General features: G+C 36.3%; 1 protein-coding gene across 1 annotated transcript in view; it reads left to right on the top strand.

Annotated features, from left to right (window-relative positions):
- LOC113083017 (NLR family CARD domain-containing protein 3-like) overlaps positions 1–16,270 on the top strand; it is an 84,583-nt gene that overhangs the window by 58,908 nt on the left and 9,405 nt on the right. The window contains exons 15-20 of the mRNA XM_026254363.1: positions 3,541–3,714; positions 3,856–4,026; positions 8,196–8,369; positions 8,614–8,784; positions 8,923–9,093; positions 9,391–9,564. Of these exons, the coding sequence (XP_026110148.1) occupies positions 3,541–3,714; positions 3,856–4,026; positions 8,196–8,369; positions 8,614–8,784; positions 8,923–9,093; positions 9,391–9,564 (1,035 nt within the window). The remainder of the gene's footprint in view (positions 1–3,540; positions 3,715–3,855; positions 4,027–8,195; positions 8,370–8,613; positions 8,785–8,922; positions 9,094–9,390; positions 9,565–16,270) is intronic.

Here is a 16,270-nt window from a genome sequence, read left to right as displayed (position 1 = left end):
CAGGATAAAACTCTTGCTGTCTGTTGACGTGCAATAAATATCGAAAGTTATTTACAAACACCTGTCTGTTCTACTCATTTCAACTGACTTGTGAAAACTGCAACAAAAAAAAAATTGACTCTTTTTTTGAATTTGAAACCTTTTTTTTTTTTTTTTTACAGTAACGCAAATAGTTTCTTTCCCTGGTAACGGGTTACTTTTATTTTAGAGTAATTCAGTTACTAACTGGCTAACTAAATTACTTTTGGAACAAGTAGTGAGTAACTATAACTAATTACTTTTTTAAAGTAAGGTTCCCAACAGTGGTAGTTATAGCAGACACCTTTAGTTATATCAGCAAAGGGTGTTCTCTCCAGAGGGAGAAAACAGCAGGCCCTTTTTTTTTTTTTTTGAGGGGTGTTCATTCCTCTCTGAGTCATAGAACAGCAGACCCCTGTAGTTATAGCAGCAAGGGTGTTCTCTCCAGCGGGAAAAAACAGCAGGCCCTTTTCTTTTCTTCCCTCATGTCAGGGGTAGAACAGCAGCCCCCTACAGTTAAAGCAGCAAAGAATGTTCTCTCCAGCGGGTGAAAATTGCAGGCCCTATTTTTTATTTTTTATTTTTTTTGTAAATATACATTTAATACTGAATTTCCACAGTCATCAAACTTTTTATATTTAGCTGTAGATCATGCTGTATACCATTACTCTGCCTCAGAAGCCTGTCCAAAATCAGTTCATGAGGTGACTTTTGGCAAAAAATGCTGCCTGCAAGTCATGGGGTGCATTCGACTTGAAGCACGGCTACGGATGGCGGTCAACGAGAGCAGCCGCTTGCAGTCGGGGTGGAGTTGAAAACAGACATGTCAAGCCAGACACTTTCTTCTCCCGTTAGTGACACTCACACGGTGTTTGCATACTTTATCACAGATAAAGTAAATAAAATTCAGTATTTGTCAAACACACAGACGTTTCAGAAATGTTTTTATGAGCAAAAGAAATACTTTTTATATACTGCTTAATACAGCAACATATTTTCAAGACTAAATTCAACAAGAATTGTTATATATATTATTTAAATACTAATACAGTGGGGTATATAAGCTTTTATCTGTGTTCTATAATAAACGTGACTCAATACGACATTGCGAAACATAAATTTGTGGCCATTTATTTGAACTGCTACTGTTGAATAAACCCCGAAACACACGTGATCATTGTCATGTGGTGAATCTGGCCAATCGTGAAGCAGCTGTATCATCATCAGCACTCTTGCAGTCGCTCTGGAGAAACTGTGGCGGCTGAGTCAGCCAACTGCTCTCAAAAAGCTCTCGCGACACTTTGATGCCACATTTGACAGTCTTGTGGCATCAGCGCAGTCTCATGTCGGACAAAATTTCTAACCGGCATGCACTGCTTCGAGTCAGATTGGGATAGTTTTGCACAGTGCTGCGTGAAGTCAAATGCCTGATACTCAGCTGCCTAAAGTTTCGGATGCAGCCAGTAAATTCTCATTAGTGATTCCCGATGGTTTTAGAGGACGATTACTCCTCGTCACTCCCTGTTGTTCAGAGTGTAGTACACAAGGGTTCTTACACCTTCAAAAGTAAAATTCAAGCACTTCCAAGGACATTTCAATTTTACAGCACTTTACAACTTTGGTAAATTACCTGTTGACATATATAATCTTACTTTAGTTAAAGCACATGCACAGATACAACACAGACACACCTTACTTTGTATATTTTTGAAGGCACGTTAGCAATTTGCATTGTTCCAAACAAATCTGCAAATTGCCAGCAGGTGGCACATTTGGACCGGTTCAAACAGTTTGTATGATCGTCCTTACATTTGAATGTCCTTAGATTTTAGTCACAGTGACGATTAATGTTGATTATATTTTTGGTGGGAGAATGAGATGTAATATTTATACATCCTTCAATAGGTAGTTTTAGTAGCAAAAAACAAGATGGTTAACCCATTTGGGATTTGAACATGCAGAACCTAGCAAAAAACATTCCTGATTAATGACTGATGATTCCACTGCATCTCACAAATTACACCACAAATTAATTTTTGTTTATATTGTTTCCACTGTTTATAATGACAATATTCAAAGAGAGTCCAGTCCAGTGAGCGCATGATCTGAACACAACTGTAGCATTCAACGCCATGTGTGATTAATTATAATGCCAATAAAAACTACCCTAATGCTGGCGAACCCTGCATTAAAATTATATGCATTGCAATTCGATCTTAAATGTATACCACAATAACAATTTCCTTCATTTTCACGTTTCTCTTTAATTATTACAATCTTAAGATTTAGTTTAACTGAGCAGGGGACATTTTGTTTACTTTTATATGCACAAAGAGCAACCTTTCATATGGAAAACAACCAAGCAGACTTAACAGGGTGCTACTCAAGTATTTAGTTCTCGGTTTACCATAATTTGTCATTTCGAGCCATCGCTGAGTGAAGCAGCAACCTCTGGCAATGTTTTTTTTTCTTCTCCTCTTTCCCTCTCCTCTATCTGAGGGCACGTGATATTAAAGAGCACACTACAGCCACACGCGCTGATTTGAGGAGCTGCTTTTTTATGAACAACAATGATTAACCATTCAGTAAGAAAGCTAATTATGAACCAATACACTGCATTTTCAAGCAGTTTATCTAAATCCAAGCATTTTTTTATTATTAAACCTTGAAATCACTGCATTAAGTTTGTCTTGATCATTTTCAAGGATTTCAAGCATCCATATGATCCCATATGATGGTGAACGAAACAAGTAAAAAGCCTTGACCTTTTGGGAAGCCAGCATAAACATAAATCCCGCTTATGCAACATCAGGTCTAGCACGATATGGTACTGGACACTAGATAAGCCTCAAACAAGCAAGCAATCCAAATACCCTGATAGCTTTAAGCAAAGACCTTCTGAAGTGCATAGAGTGTGGCAGCATCCCCTTACGGAAGATAGAAGTACCGAAGGATGCTCTTTTAAAACAGCTAAAAAGATCAACATGCCCCTTTGAAGCAGTACGGCATAAGATCAGTACTCGAATTTAGGCAAAAGCATAAGGCCTTGTCCAGATAACTTTTAGCATTTATATGAGCTAAATTTACAATCTGTACATTTAGTATCAAGCACTTTATCGATACACCAGTTAGCCTGAGCAACAGCATATCATTGATTTTAACAGTGTGTTGACTTAAGCAAATTCGCTTAAGTTGACAACTTGAAATCTGGAAAGATAGGCTACTCAGTGGGAATCCTGCCCAAAAAAAATCCTGATTTAACGCTTCCTATGGAGATGGATTCGCCATATGATTAGTTCCTGAGCAAGCGATAGCTCTTGCAAGCAGTTTGAGCCTTGCAAGCCATTTGAGCATACTTACTGAGCAGTAGTGCCATGTATATATGTCCTGTGTCTAATAGGAGAATGGTAGTGATTGGAGCTATTTGACAGCTGACCGCATTAGCTGGTCACAGCCTATGCCTCGATATAAAAACACTAAATTAACTAACTAATGATCTAAATTGTTATCTTTTTCCTGTAGGTTTCTGAAAAGTCCTGCTGCACAAGATGTGTGTGATTATCTTACCAAAGTTCTGGCTAAAAGTCCATTATTACTGACAGAACTGGATCTGAGTGAAGATAAAATTGGAGATTTGGATTGGGAGAAGCTCTCTGCTCTTTTGGTGGACTCTCATTGCAAACTGGAGAAAATAAAGTTAGTGATGTTATCCATTCATAACTTTTGTTTATCATTACTAAAGACTAGCAGTCGCGTGTGATCAGATATAAAGGCCGTTGATCTGATGTGTGTTGAATATGTCCTGAATATTAATTAATGCTGTTTTATTCTGTTTAGGCTGAATAATTGTGAGCTGACAGAGAAAAGCTGTTCAGTTCTAGCTACTGTTCTCTCCTCCAAAACCATCCTGAAAGAGCTGAACCTGAACAACAGTCGTCTGCTGGACTCAGGAGTCAAAGTGATCTGTGAGGGACTGAAGAAACCTGTGTGTGAGCTGGAGATACTCAAGTTAGTACATTTTACCGTATGCACTCAACACCACAGCAGTGAGATCAATATTGCACATTGGCAGATTATGGAAATATAATATACAGATATTTTAATGTGTTCACCTCCAGAAACAGGAAAACATGTAAGATTACCAGTTTTCTAACTAAAACTAAAATCTAAATTTGTTAACTGTACTAAAATAAAAAATAAAAAGCAAACACAACAGAAAAACTTAACTAAACTCTTTAAAACCAATTCATATAAAAAATACTACATATTCATTTGTTTTTCCTAAGCAGTTTAATATAATTATTGGCGTATATTCACATTGCTTTCATCAAACATGGAGAATATACAAATGTTTAATGCAATACAAATGTAAATATATAACACATATGAGATTTAGAACGTTCTGTGACGTCACATAACTGCCAAATTCAAACTGCGTTTTAGTATTATTAACCACATAATGCAAATGTTAGGTTTCAGGCATTTAAATACACATAAATACTAGAAAAACAATACATTTAGAGTTGGAAAAATACATGCATATGTCTATGGAAGCAACAATAACAATCCATTCAAATTAAATTTGCAGATGTTTTTTATTCTTATCAGATACACTTATGAACTATAAAGTTCACTCTATTCTTAAAACAGTTCACCGCCCGCTTATTACTTGTATTTCGGTAGAGATTGATGAATTTACGTCTGTAAATCTGACTGACAGGCCTCTCTGAACTGTAGTGTGAACAAACAGGGCGGTGCCCATCTCACATTACAGATCACGATCAAGATCATTGAGTTTTCAAATGACAAAACACTAATTTACACATATGTATAGGAATATCAGTTTGTTTATTAAATGGTATGCAAGTTTGTAAATATTTTAAATAAAAAAGGAAAAATGAAATAAAAACGATCCCTCATACAGTGTTATTGTAGATGCAGTGTGTCACGTGACAAGCCTTACCCCTGTTTCACACTGCAAGCGTGAGCGGAGCGTCCTCGCAACTACATCGTCTCTGCAGCAGCAGACTCTTGCGAGTATTCTAACTGGAAGCGTATAAGTACAGCATCACAGCAGTGGCTGCAAAGCGTGTTCGGCAGACAGTAGAACCATTTCAAACAATGGGTATAATTCTTTCAACATTTGTTTTTATAACAATACACCATACTTTCACCCAAAATGAATAATTAAAAAGTTTACATATTTTTTATACTTAATTTTCTTTTCTGCCATAATTGTTAAAACACTAGACATTGTCGTTGTTGTTAAAACTCTTAACATGCTTATTCTGTGCATTTTGAAAAAGTTTTGTGTAAAATCATATTTATTTTTCCATCAAAAGTGTGCTTTCAAGTTAATTGAGCGTGAACAGCACAGCAAAAAACCCCGCTTCACTGCTGTTCACGCGACGCTCCTGCTTGACGCTCATGCGCTGCTCCTGGTCCCGGTGTGAATGCACTCATTGATTAACATGGACGCTGCTCGCGCACCGCTCATGCTTGCGGTGTGAAACAGGGGTTACGTGTAGCTTGTGTAAATCCTAGTTACCACGAGATTTAAATCCTGTGGCAAAAAAGAGAAACAAATAGAGACATCATTAGCGTAGCTGCAGTTCCAACACAGTAAAATTTATTAGTTTAACCCAAGCTAAAGAATAAGAATGTGCATTTGATCAGATGCAACTGCAGTCACAATTTATGAGATGCATTATTCGAATGCTTGGCGAAAGAGATGTGTTTTTAATCTAGATTTAAACAGAGAGAGTGTGTCTGAACCCCAACATTATCAGGAAGGCTATTCCAGAGGTCGGGAGCCAAATGTGAAAAAGCTCTACCTCCTTTAGTGGACTTTGCTATCCTAGGAGCTACCAAAAGCTAAGGTTTTGTGACCTTAGGGAACGTGATGGGCTATAGCGTAGTATAAGTCTAGTTAGGTACACAGGAGCTAAACCATTTAGGGCCTTACAGGTAGGTAATGATAATTTGTAACTGATACGGAACTTAATAGGTAGCCAGTGCAGAGACTGTAAAATTGGGGTAATATGATCATATTTTCTTGACCTCGTAAGGACTCTAGCTGCTGCATTTTGGACTGCTGCAACAACCACCTATAAGTGCATTAAAATAGTCCAATCTAGATATCATGAATGCATGAACTAGCTTTTCTGCATCAGAACAGGTAACACATTTCGTAGCTTGGTAATGTTTCTAAGATGGAAGAATGCAGTTTTTGTAACATGGGAAATATGGTTTTCAAAAGACAAGTTGCTGTCTAATATAACACCCAGATTTTTGTAACTGAAGAGGAAGTAACAGTACATCCGTCTAGTTGCAAACTGTAGTCTACTAGATTCTGTGTACTGTTTTTTGGTCCAATACTTAATATCTCTTTCTTATCCAAATTTAATAGAAGAAAATTATTGGTCATCCAATCTTTTACAGTTTTAACAGACTCCGTTAGCTTAGATAATTTAGAAATTTCATCTAGTCTCGTTGAGATACAGTATATAGCTGAGTATCATCAGCATAAACAGTGGAAGCAAATCCCATATTTTCTAATAATATTAACAAGGGGCAACATGTACAATGAAAAAAACAGAAGGGGACCTAGGACATATCCTTGTAGCACTCCATATTTTACTGGTGATAAATGAGATGACTCCCCATTTAAATAAACAAAATGGTAGTGCTCAGACAGGTAGGATCTAAACCATCTTAGAGCCTGTCCTTGAATACCTGTATAGTTTTGTAATCAATCTATGAGTATGTCATGATCTATGATGTAGAACAAAACACTAAGATCAAGTAAAACTAGCAATGAGATGCAGCCTTGATCTGACGCAAGAAGCAGGTAATTTGTAATACTAACAAGTGCCGTTTCTGTGCTATGATGGGGCCTGAAACCTGACTTAAATTCTTCATACAGATAATTTTCTTTGCAGGAAGGAGTTAAATTGAGCAGACACAACTTCTTCTAAAATTTTTGACAAATTGAAGATTTGAAATATAATTTGTATATATAATTTGGCAGTTAACTACGATCTAGTTTTGTTTTCTTAATAAGAGGCTTAATAACCTGATGAGTGGGCCCGATGACATTTTGATTAACTCCAAAAGAGTTTATTAGATCAGTAAACACAAGTCCTAATGCATCATTTGTATTATCAATGTGAGTATTAAAATCTCCCATGAATAGCACTTTATCAGATGTAAACAAAAGGTCTGAGAGGACATCCTCAAATTCTTTTAGAAATTCTGTATACGGACCTGGTGGTCGATACACAGTAGCCAGAGCAAGAGACACAATATATTTCTTTTCCATATCTGACAGTGTAACATTAAGCAGAAGTATTTTTAATAAGTTAAACCTGTATCCTGTTTTCAGGATAATATTGAGAATATCACTATATATTGTTGCAACACCTCCCCCACGACCAGTCTGACGGGGCTCATGCTTATAACAGGTGGAGTAGACTCATTTAGACCAATATAATCATTTGGTTTTAGCCAGGTTTCAGTCAAGCAGAGTACATCAAAACTATTATCTGTGATCAATTAATTTACAATAACTGCTTTGGGTGTGAGTGATCTAATATTTATAAGCTCAAACTTTTTGGAGCGAAGCTTCCTGGAGATGTTGTCAGAGAGCAGCTCCGCTGGGTTCTTGACCAATTAGAATTATACACATCCAAACTGGGTAAAGGGGCCTCAATATTTTGCCCCTTAGAAGACATAATGTCATAAAAGGGAGAAAAAGATGATCTACGCCAATTAATCCCATGTGTTGGCTCTTTATCTTTCCATTCTTACTTTTGTGTGACTGTCTGAACTGCTACTGTTACTTGAAAACTGGACCCTCCACCCCCCCATGGCAAAAGCACACAGAAGAGGGGCAGTACAGCTGTGGAATAATTGCTCACTCTGGTGGGACCGCTAGACTATTTTAAACTCAACACTGAAAAGGCTAATAAATTAATAAGGGAGATCAATTAAACAGAGAAATTTAAAAAAGAAAAAAAAAGAAATGTAATTCCTGAAACATATATATTAATCTTTTGATATGTGATCTGTAGCCCTAAACAACTAATTAAATACATAAGAAATAAAATTAAACTATAAAACAGTCATGATTTTGAGCCTCAATATTAATTCAAATTGTACTTTTTTAATGTTTGTAGACTTTCAGACTGCAGTATCACTGAAGAAGGTTATAAAGCTCTGGCTTCAGCTGTGAGATCAAACCCTTCACACCTGAAAGAGCTGGATCTCACAGGAAATGATCCTGGACAATCAGGAGTGAAGGAGCTCAATGATTTACTACAGAATCCAAACTGTCAGGTGAAGACACTGAGGTGAGTGATATAAAAATAATTAAGTGCAATAGTTTTAAAACCATTGTAGCTTAAAGAGAATGTAACTGTCTAAAATAAATTCATAAAAGCTTTGATTGACTTAAGACCCTTCCACAAAATGAATTTGAAAATATTGAGATTCAGTATGAACATAAACCCAGTTTAGCTGAAAAATAATATAAAAAACATATTTAGCTTGTGAAAAAGTACTTAATGTATGTCAATATATTTCCTCTTTCTGCAGGTTTTTGGGTCCTGCTGCAGATGAAGCCTGTCAGTATGTGAGTGGAATTGTGGGTAAAAACCCATTACTTTTGAGAGAGCTGAATCTGAGTGAATGTGAACTAGGAGACACACGACTGAATCAGATCGCTGCTCTGCTGCAGGATAAACACTGTACACTCAAAACACTGAAGTGAGCATTTTTAGTTACATTTTTATTACACATTCAAAATATCTTAAATGAGGTAAACAAAATAAATTTTCGGGAATCCCCTAAAAGTGGAATCAAGTACTTTGTATTTGTAAATGGTTCCTCTCACATTCATTTTAGGCTGTGCAATTGTGGTCTAACAGAGGAAAGCTGCTTAGTTCTCGCTACAGTCCTGAGATCAAACTCCAGTCTGAAAGAACTTGACATGAGCAACAATAATCTGCAGGATTCAGGAGTGAAGAAACTCCAGAGCGGATTAGAAGACACAAACTGCACACTCACAAAACTAAGGTGAGTTTAATAAACCACCATTGGAGTTTAATAATGTTATCTTTTGTTCAAAGTTAAAAATAAGGAAAATGAAGAGTCATGCTTCTGTCCCTAGGCCTGCCATCTCAGCCAAGAAGAGAAAATGAATTTAGTGTATTTGGGGTTTTAAGATATAAAAAACATACACTGATATTTATTTTATTAGTTATATATATATATATATATATATATATATATATATATATATATATATATATATATATATATATATATATATATATATAAATTGTTTATTTTTTTTAAATCCTTATTCTTTAGTCTTTCAGACTGCAGTATCACTGAAGAAGGTTATAAAGCTCTGGCTTTAGCTCTGAGATCAAACCCTTCACACATGATAGAGCTGGATCTCACAGGAAATGATCCTGGAGAATCAGGAGTGAAGCAGCTCAATGATTTACTACAGGATCCAAAATGTCAACTAAAGAAGCTGAGGTAAGATGTGAACAAGTTTTACATTGGAAATTTATCATGCACAAGCTAATTATCTATTTGTCTTATCTGCTTAAAACCCAGAAGGATCTTGAGATGGTAATTTCATTTTGGAGACTCATGATCTAGTGAATTTTTGCTTTGTTGGACATTTTGGACGTCTTCCGATGCTTGTAGTAAAATTGATTTCACTTGAATAATTGTTGCCTTTTTGACTTTAGTTTCAAAACAATGTTTATGTATTTAAATGTTCAAAGTAAAACTGTTCAAAGTAGCTGCAGCTTTCATTCACAAACATAATTTCTGTCACATGTATGTTACTGTTATCCTTATTTTGGTCCTTCCTGTGCCTGTCCTCATCATTGGTTCCCAACTGTGTTTCATTAATTACTTCAATTGCTCCCAGATCTTTCCCATTGGTGTCTATGTATTTATAGGAATAAATACACAGACTGCTTCTGGATGTGACTAAAATATGATAGTTTGCTTAAATTCCTGACTCCAGATGATTGCCGCAGACCCTTAGTGGATTTTGTTAATTACGTTATTAGAGATGCATGGTTCTAAGTTCCTAGTAGATGCAGAGGATCCTCATCCTCCTCCCATGCGGAAGCATTTGGACACTCCAACTCACCACAAGCTAGCTCCTTCAACATATCCTTTCCTTCCACACTTTCCCCGAATCCTCCAAAGCTCCTCTTTAGACATCTGCCAAGGATTGAGAGTCACTCAACTCTCCTGCCTGCTGCCATTCGCCTCTCACCCAAGCCTGGTGGTTGCTAATGTGGCAAGCCTTCCACCCCAAAAATTCCCTCCTGTACCAGCTCCTTAAAAGCACTTTGCTGTGCCTGCTTTCAAGGAGGGCTCCTGTTCCCTAGTATACCCCACAGAGGGCTCCTGTTCCCGAGTATAGCCCACAGAGGGCTCCTGGTCCCCGGTAAGCCAAGGGAGGGCTACTGATTGCCCTTTAAGCCCAGGAAGGGCTCCTGATTCCCTGTTAAGCCCAGGAAGTACTCCAGATCTCCAGTCACCCCCAGAGCTTGCTCCAGTGTCGGCTCCAGCCCCAGAGTGCACTCCAGCGATCTGTCACGTGTATATTCCTGTAATCCTTATTTGGTCCTTCCTGTGCCTGCCCTCATCATGTGAATTCATTCCCAGCTGTATTTCATCAATTGGTTAATTTGCTCCCAGGTGTGTCCCATTGGTGTCTGTGTACTTAATGTGTTCCCAGTCCCTAGTTCTCTATCTGCTGGTAAATGTTGTTGTACAAATGTCCTACCTGAATTCCTGAGTGTCAACCTTAGTTTATTGTGAAATTAAATTCCAAGAATAAGTATTCTCCAGCATCTCCTTGTCCCTCCCTCTTGCACAGTGACAGTTTGATAATCATAGTATGTTTTATATATATATATAATGCACACTGAATTGGATCCTACTTTAAATTATTTTCTGCAGGTTTTTGGGTCCTGCTGCAGATGAAGCCTATCAGTATGCGACTGAAGTTCAGGGTGAAAACCCATTACTCCTGAAAGAGCTGAATCTGAGTTTACATGAACTAGGAGACACACGAGTGAGTCAGATTTCTGCTCTACTGCAGGATAAACACTGTAACTCAGCGCACTGACGTGAGTATTTTACATTATTTGACATGTTACATGAATACTAGGTGTTATGAAGTTGTCCTGCTCCAACTTTACAAAATCAACAAGGCACATAGAATGAACTATTAAACAGGCAATTATAAACATGTACAATTAAAATGTGACTGTTTGCATGACTTTGTTTTGAATGATGCCTTATGTGTGACCAAAAAGTAATTATTATTTGTTTCAGCTGTTTGATCTCGCTGGTGCCTCGCACACATATTCACTGAAAACAGCAGTTGTTCACGAGACATTCGGCGTGAGCACTTTGACATAGGCTATTGATAATTAGGATTTTTTCCATCAATACTGAAATGCACACAGCCTATTTACCTCATGAATAATAGTTAAGCTTCAAATGGGCAACATCACGAATATGGAAATGTTTAGATTTCTCCCGACTGAGAAAGCCCAACCTTACCTTATGCTTAGCTTTAAATTATTATTATTATTTTATTTTTTATTACTAAGCCTATATTATTATATACTGCAATTATATTTATCCATTAGAATTATATATTTGTAATTCTTGTTTGGTTCTGATAAATTTGTTAAATTTAAAGGATTTGTTGTAAAATATTTTCTTATATTTTTTCCTCTCACAAACTCTCTTTTTTTATACCATGTTAAAAAAAAAAACATGCAGCAAACGAAAATAGGTGATTAATCCTTTAAAATGAAACCTGTACACGACTCATATATTTTTCTCCTCTGACAAACTTTAGTTTTGTGTTTAAAAAATAAAAAATAAAGCAAACATTCAGCAAATGAAAGTAGGCGATTAATCCGTTAAAATTTGTTACTCTTGGTAAACAGTATTATAATTATTTTATACTTCAGAACAGAGCCTGGTAATAATCTAGGCTATCCAGGGTTTATTTATTTATTTTTTTCATTGCATCTGAAAATGACTTTGTTCATTACATTCACTTTACATTACATGTGCTCTGGCGCAGATCAGCCTCCCGCGATGCTCAGCTGTGGACGATTTAGAAATGTTTGACATAAAGCAGTGGTCAGTAGGCTTCAAAAGCAAAATTGCACATGTGCAGGCAGTGTGAAGAAGCTCATTGCTACTCGAACCTGTGCAATCCGTCAGTAAAAGAATATAAAGACAGTCAGATGTGCAATAATTCTGGGCAATTGCAGAGCTGGCCATCAACCTGCGCATTTAGAAGTATAAATTGAAGAAGTCTGCGTCCGCGCTGGCCGTGTCTGCGTCCAGATTGCTCATGCGGAAAGTATTACACAGGTGTTACAATCACAACTTCTTTGTGCTGTTACTCCTTTCAAGCTGAATCTCACAAAATTGGTCAGCTCCCGACAGCATCAGGTGTTTTATTTATGGGAAGTAAAATTGTTTATTTCAATGAATATAATATATTATATAACATAATAGTTAGGCTATAATATTATAAATCAGGTTGGTTTGTATTGCTGACGCAATATGTAAATTATATGCGACTTGCACTTAGACCATAGCGCTGGAAAAAAAGGTTGAAAACCACTAGGTTGCTGTCCCATTTTATTCAGGAATTGTTCATTTTAAAAAAATTTAATTATATTGTTAGTTCTAATTATATTGTTAACACAAGTTAATTTAGAAGTTTTTTACCTAAAAACTCCTTGAGAATTTAAAGTAAGTTTAATTGTATTTAAATTCAAGTTTTAAAAAAGGTTTTAATTGCTTAAGTTATTTTATTAATTAATAATAGGTTATCATGTTTATTCTTGTAAAATATACGTGTTTATTCTTTAAGAAAACAAGGGAAAAATAAGGGACAATCTGAATATTTGTTTTGCTTTACCTATTTATGTAGGCTACAATTATTCAAAAAAAATAAAATTAAAAAAAATAAAATAATGCCATTAAAAATACCATTGACCTGAGTAATTTTGACCATTATAGAATTGTGACTTTAAAGATTAGTCATTTAGGTGGTAAAAATACTGTGAAATTTATAATGGCATGGCATGGATTTTAGAGCAACTGAATGTTTATGAAACATTAGCCAATAAAGCATTTTTTTTAAACAACGGAACTTAAAGTTGTGAACTAAAATATTATTTCAACCATACAGCATGTGAATAAATAAAATGCATACTTTTCATAACATTTCATTATTCATAAAATGCATAACGTTTCTGGTGTTTGGATTTTCTTAAACTTAAACTCTCGCCCTCTTTCTCTCTCTTTCTCTCTCTTTCTAATGCTAACAGCATTAGCTCTGTGAAATACTTCTTCCTTCCATTAGAATTAATGTTTTCCTGCCTTGCTAAATGTTGGGCTCATGATCAATAAGTTGTATTCGCCTCAATCTGATTCAGTAAAGTCAAACAGCAGACAGTGAAGCCTCATCACTGAGCACGAGTCCCGCGCGCTGTGAGGTGGGAACAGAGGATTCCGCTTGGTCTTAAAGAATTCCGCAAACACTCACGATCACAAATAACAATGATTTTCGTAAAATAATGATGAATTATTAATTGATGATTTGTTATTATCATTATGGTCTTGTGAAAATAATAATATGGGCTGCGAGAAAATTATGAATACAAAGAGTAGTGCTGCTGAGTGCAGGCATGTTTCAGCCCAGTAACACACCGTTCCTCAGAGCCAAAACACAGACCGAGTTCAGTTCAGCTGGAGGGGGTTGGGTTTTGTGTAGTTATTCATGGTTTGTGGGGGTCGAGATAAAGGTGTGAATTGCTCTTTCATATGGACAGTGTCTTATGAGGCTTTCACTTGCTGAACCGATTTATATAGGACTGTTGTTTTGGTTATATTCACAGTGCTGTGGCTCTCTCCAACGAGAGAAATGCAACATTCACAGATTACACAATTCGTTTTCGTTTAACCCCTTTACGTGCAAACATCGCCTACGGCCCCAGTTTATTATTGTTTCACTTTCACAGCACATTAAACATCACTGTCTTACTTCATCTGGACAAACTGTGCATCAATTGAAAGTTGAAAGAAAGACTCTAGCTTCGATATTTGACCAATATTTTGATAAAACATTGTTGCAGTGACAGATATTTAGTGATTTATGTCAGGAGTGCAAAATAATAAATCCGTATTATGCCACATTTTGAATAGAAATTCACCACTCACTCATATTCAGTCATGTCAGCAGTGGTTTATTTGTGTTCACATAGACTCAATGAACAGCGTCAATAAGGATTTATAGACCAAAGATGCATATCTGCGGAGATATATGGATATATTTACTGATGTTTACTTCATATTTCTTCAGACAGAATCGTCATTTCTATTCATTTTCCACGGATTTACGCGATCTGATGATAAACAGCCTCTCCCAGTGATCTGTGTGTGTGTGTGTGCAGTGGTGTGAGCTCGTGCTGTGTGTCACTCAATGTCAATCTTAGAGTGTCATAACCGGACACCGCCACATCGTGTCACATGCTTCCTGCACACTTCCTGGTAGTTATCTGGCCAAAACAACACTGAAACACCTCTGTACACACGAAATATCAGAATAATAAACCCGCGATTACGATAGTAAAGCTTGGTATGAGAATTTCTTAAGATCTGGGGCGTTTTTATAAAAAAAAAAAAAATTTTAAATGTACATCGGAAATGCTAATTTGTGCAGCGATGAAAAAGGCTAGAAATAACATATTTTTACAACAGTAAACAACCAAATTCCACCCCTGATCGCTAAAGGAAGTTATTATAAACAGTCGATCGGGGTTTAAAGTGAGTTTTGAGTAAATGTGTACTAATAATTTCATAAATTGTCTGATGTAGCTTGATGCTAACGTTAGCTCCAGTGCTACTAATAGCAGGTGCATTTCTTCTTCATAATGCATTTTTGTCTCAATAATTCACGTAAGGTCGTAAGAAATGTTTTGTTGTATTTTTATTGTAAGACTTTTGATAAATAAGGGCTAAATGCAAACAGAGACTGAAGTGAGATCGCTGCTTTGTGTCTTTGTATAGCCTGAAAAACCACTATAAAGGCTAATAAAGGTGGAATAAAATCAAAAGAATAATAATAAAAGAATAATGCGGATAATGTGTCATACCTGGCGGAGGTGTGAAAGACTCGTTTGGTGAGAACAATACAACAATGAATCGGGGAGTTTTGCAAAGCCAACACACAGAAACACACGGAGCAGAAACCTTTTTATTTTGGGTATGTAATTTCTGTCTCCATGCCAAAAAAGGGGGGTTACTAGTAAGGGGTTAAAAACATTTCAAGCTTTCTGTAGATATATTTTAATGTATGTGAGACACCACGATATTATGTTAATTAAAAAATTATACATTCATTATCATGAAAAAATTAAAGTAATGAGACTGCGCCTCCCTGTCATTAATGCACATTGACTGCAAGAGTCGAGTGGGATGTTAAGAGTTAGTCTGTTTCTTTTACTGATTATTTTCGGGTTAAAGCATGATTTAAACAGATTCACACTCAATCGCTTTCGCAATAATGCATTCAAACAAATGTAATCTTACAGTGCTACTACATTATCAGCATGCTATCCGATTTTGAAATCTTGAAGAAGTTAATCGATCTGTTTAGATAAAATAACTGACTAAGATGTTATTTTCATCACAAACAAAATGTTCCCAACAAAAAAGAAGCAATTAAAGTAATGCTTACAATGTTATTAGTTTGGCATGTGATATAGGGAAAAAAGTTTACACAAAATAGCTTAAGCTACTTTGAAACTCTCCTGTTATTTTTTTATTATTATTATTTTATATGATTTGTTATGAACATAACATTTCAAACATACTGAAATACTTTATTCACGGAGTGAAGGCAGAGCGTGTTTCTGGTATCAGTGCGCGCGGAGGGGAAGTTGTTGCTGCTCACAGACTCTGCTGCGAGTAAGAGAGACGTTTCACCCGATGAAACGAAGACGACCGCGCGAACACAAGCACAGCACATCCGCCAAAAATCAACCTGCAGCAATGCTCGTTCATCGACTCGCCAAGCTTTACTTTTGTAGGTCGCATGGCAGTAAATAATTTGATATGACCATGCAGTCAATACAGATATTTAATAAAAACATTAAAACAAGCAGGGCTAAAA

This window comes from Carassius auratus, unplaced genomic scaffold (genome assembly GCF_003368295.1).
Source record: "Carassius auratus strain Wakin unplaced genomic scaffold, ASM336829v1 scaf_tig00037267, whole genome shotgun sequence".
Lineage (NCBI taxonomy): Eukaryota > Metazoa > Chordata > Actinopteri > Cypriniformes > Cyprinidae > Carassius > Carassius auratus.
This window is presented reverse-complemented; position numbering and strand designations above follow the sequence as displayed.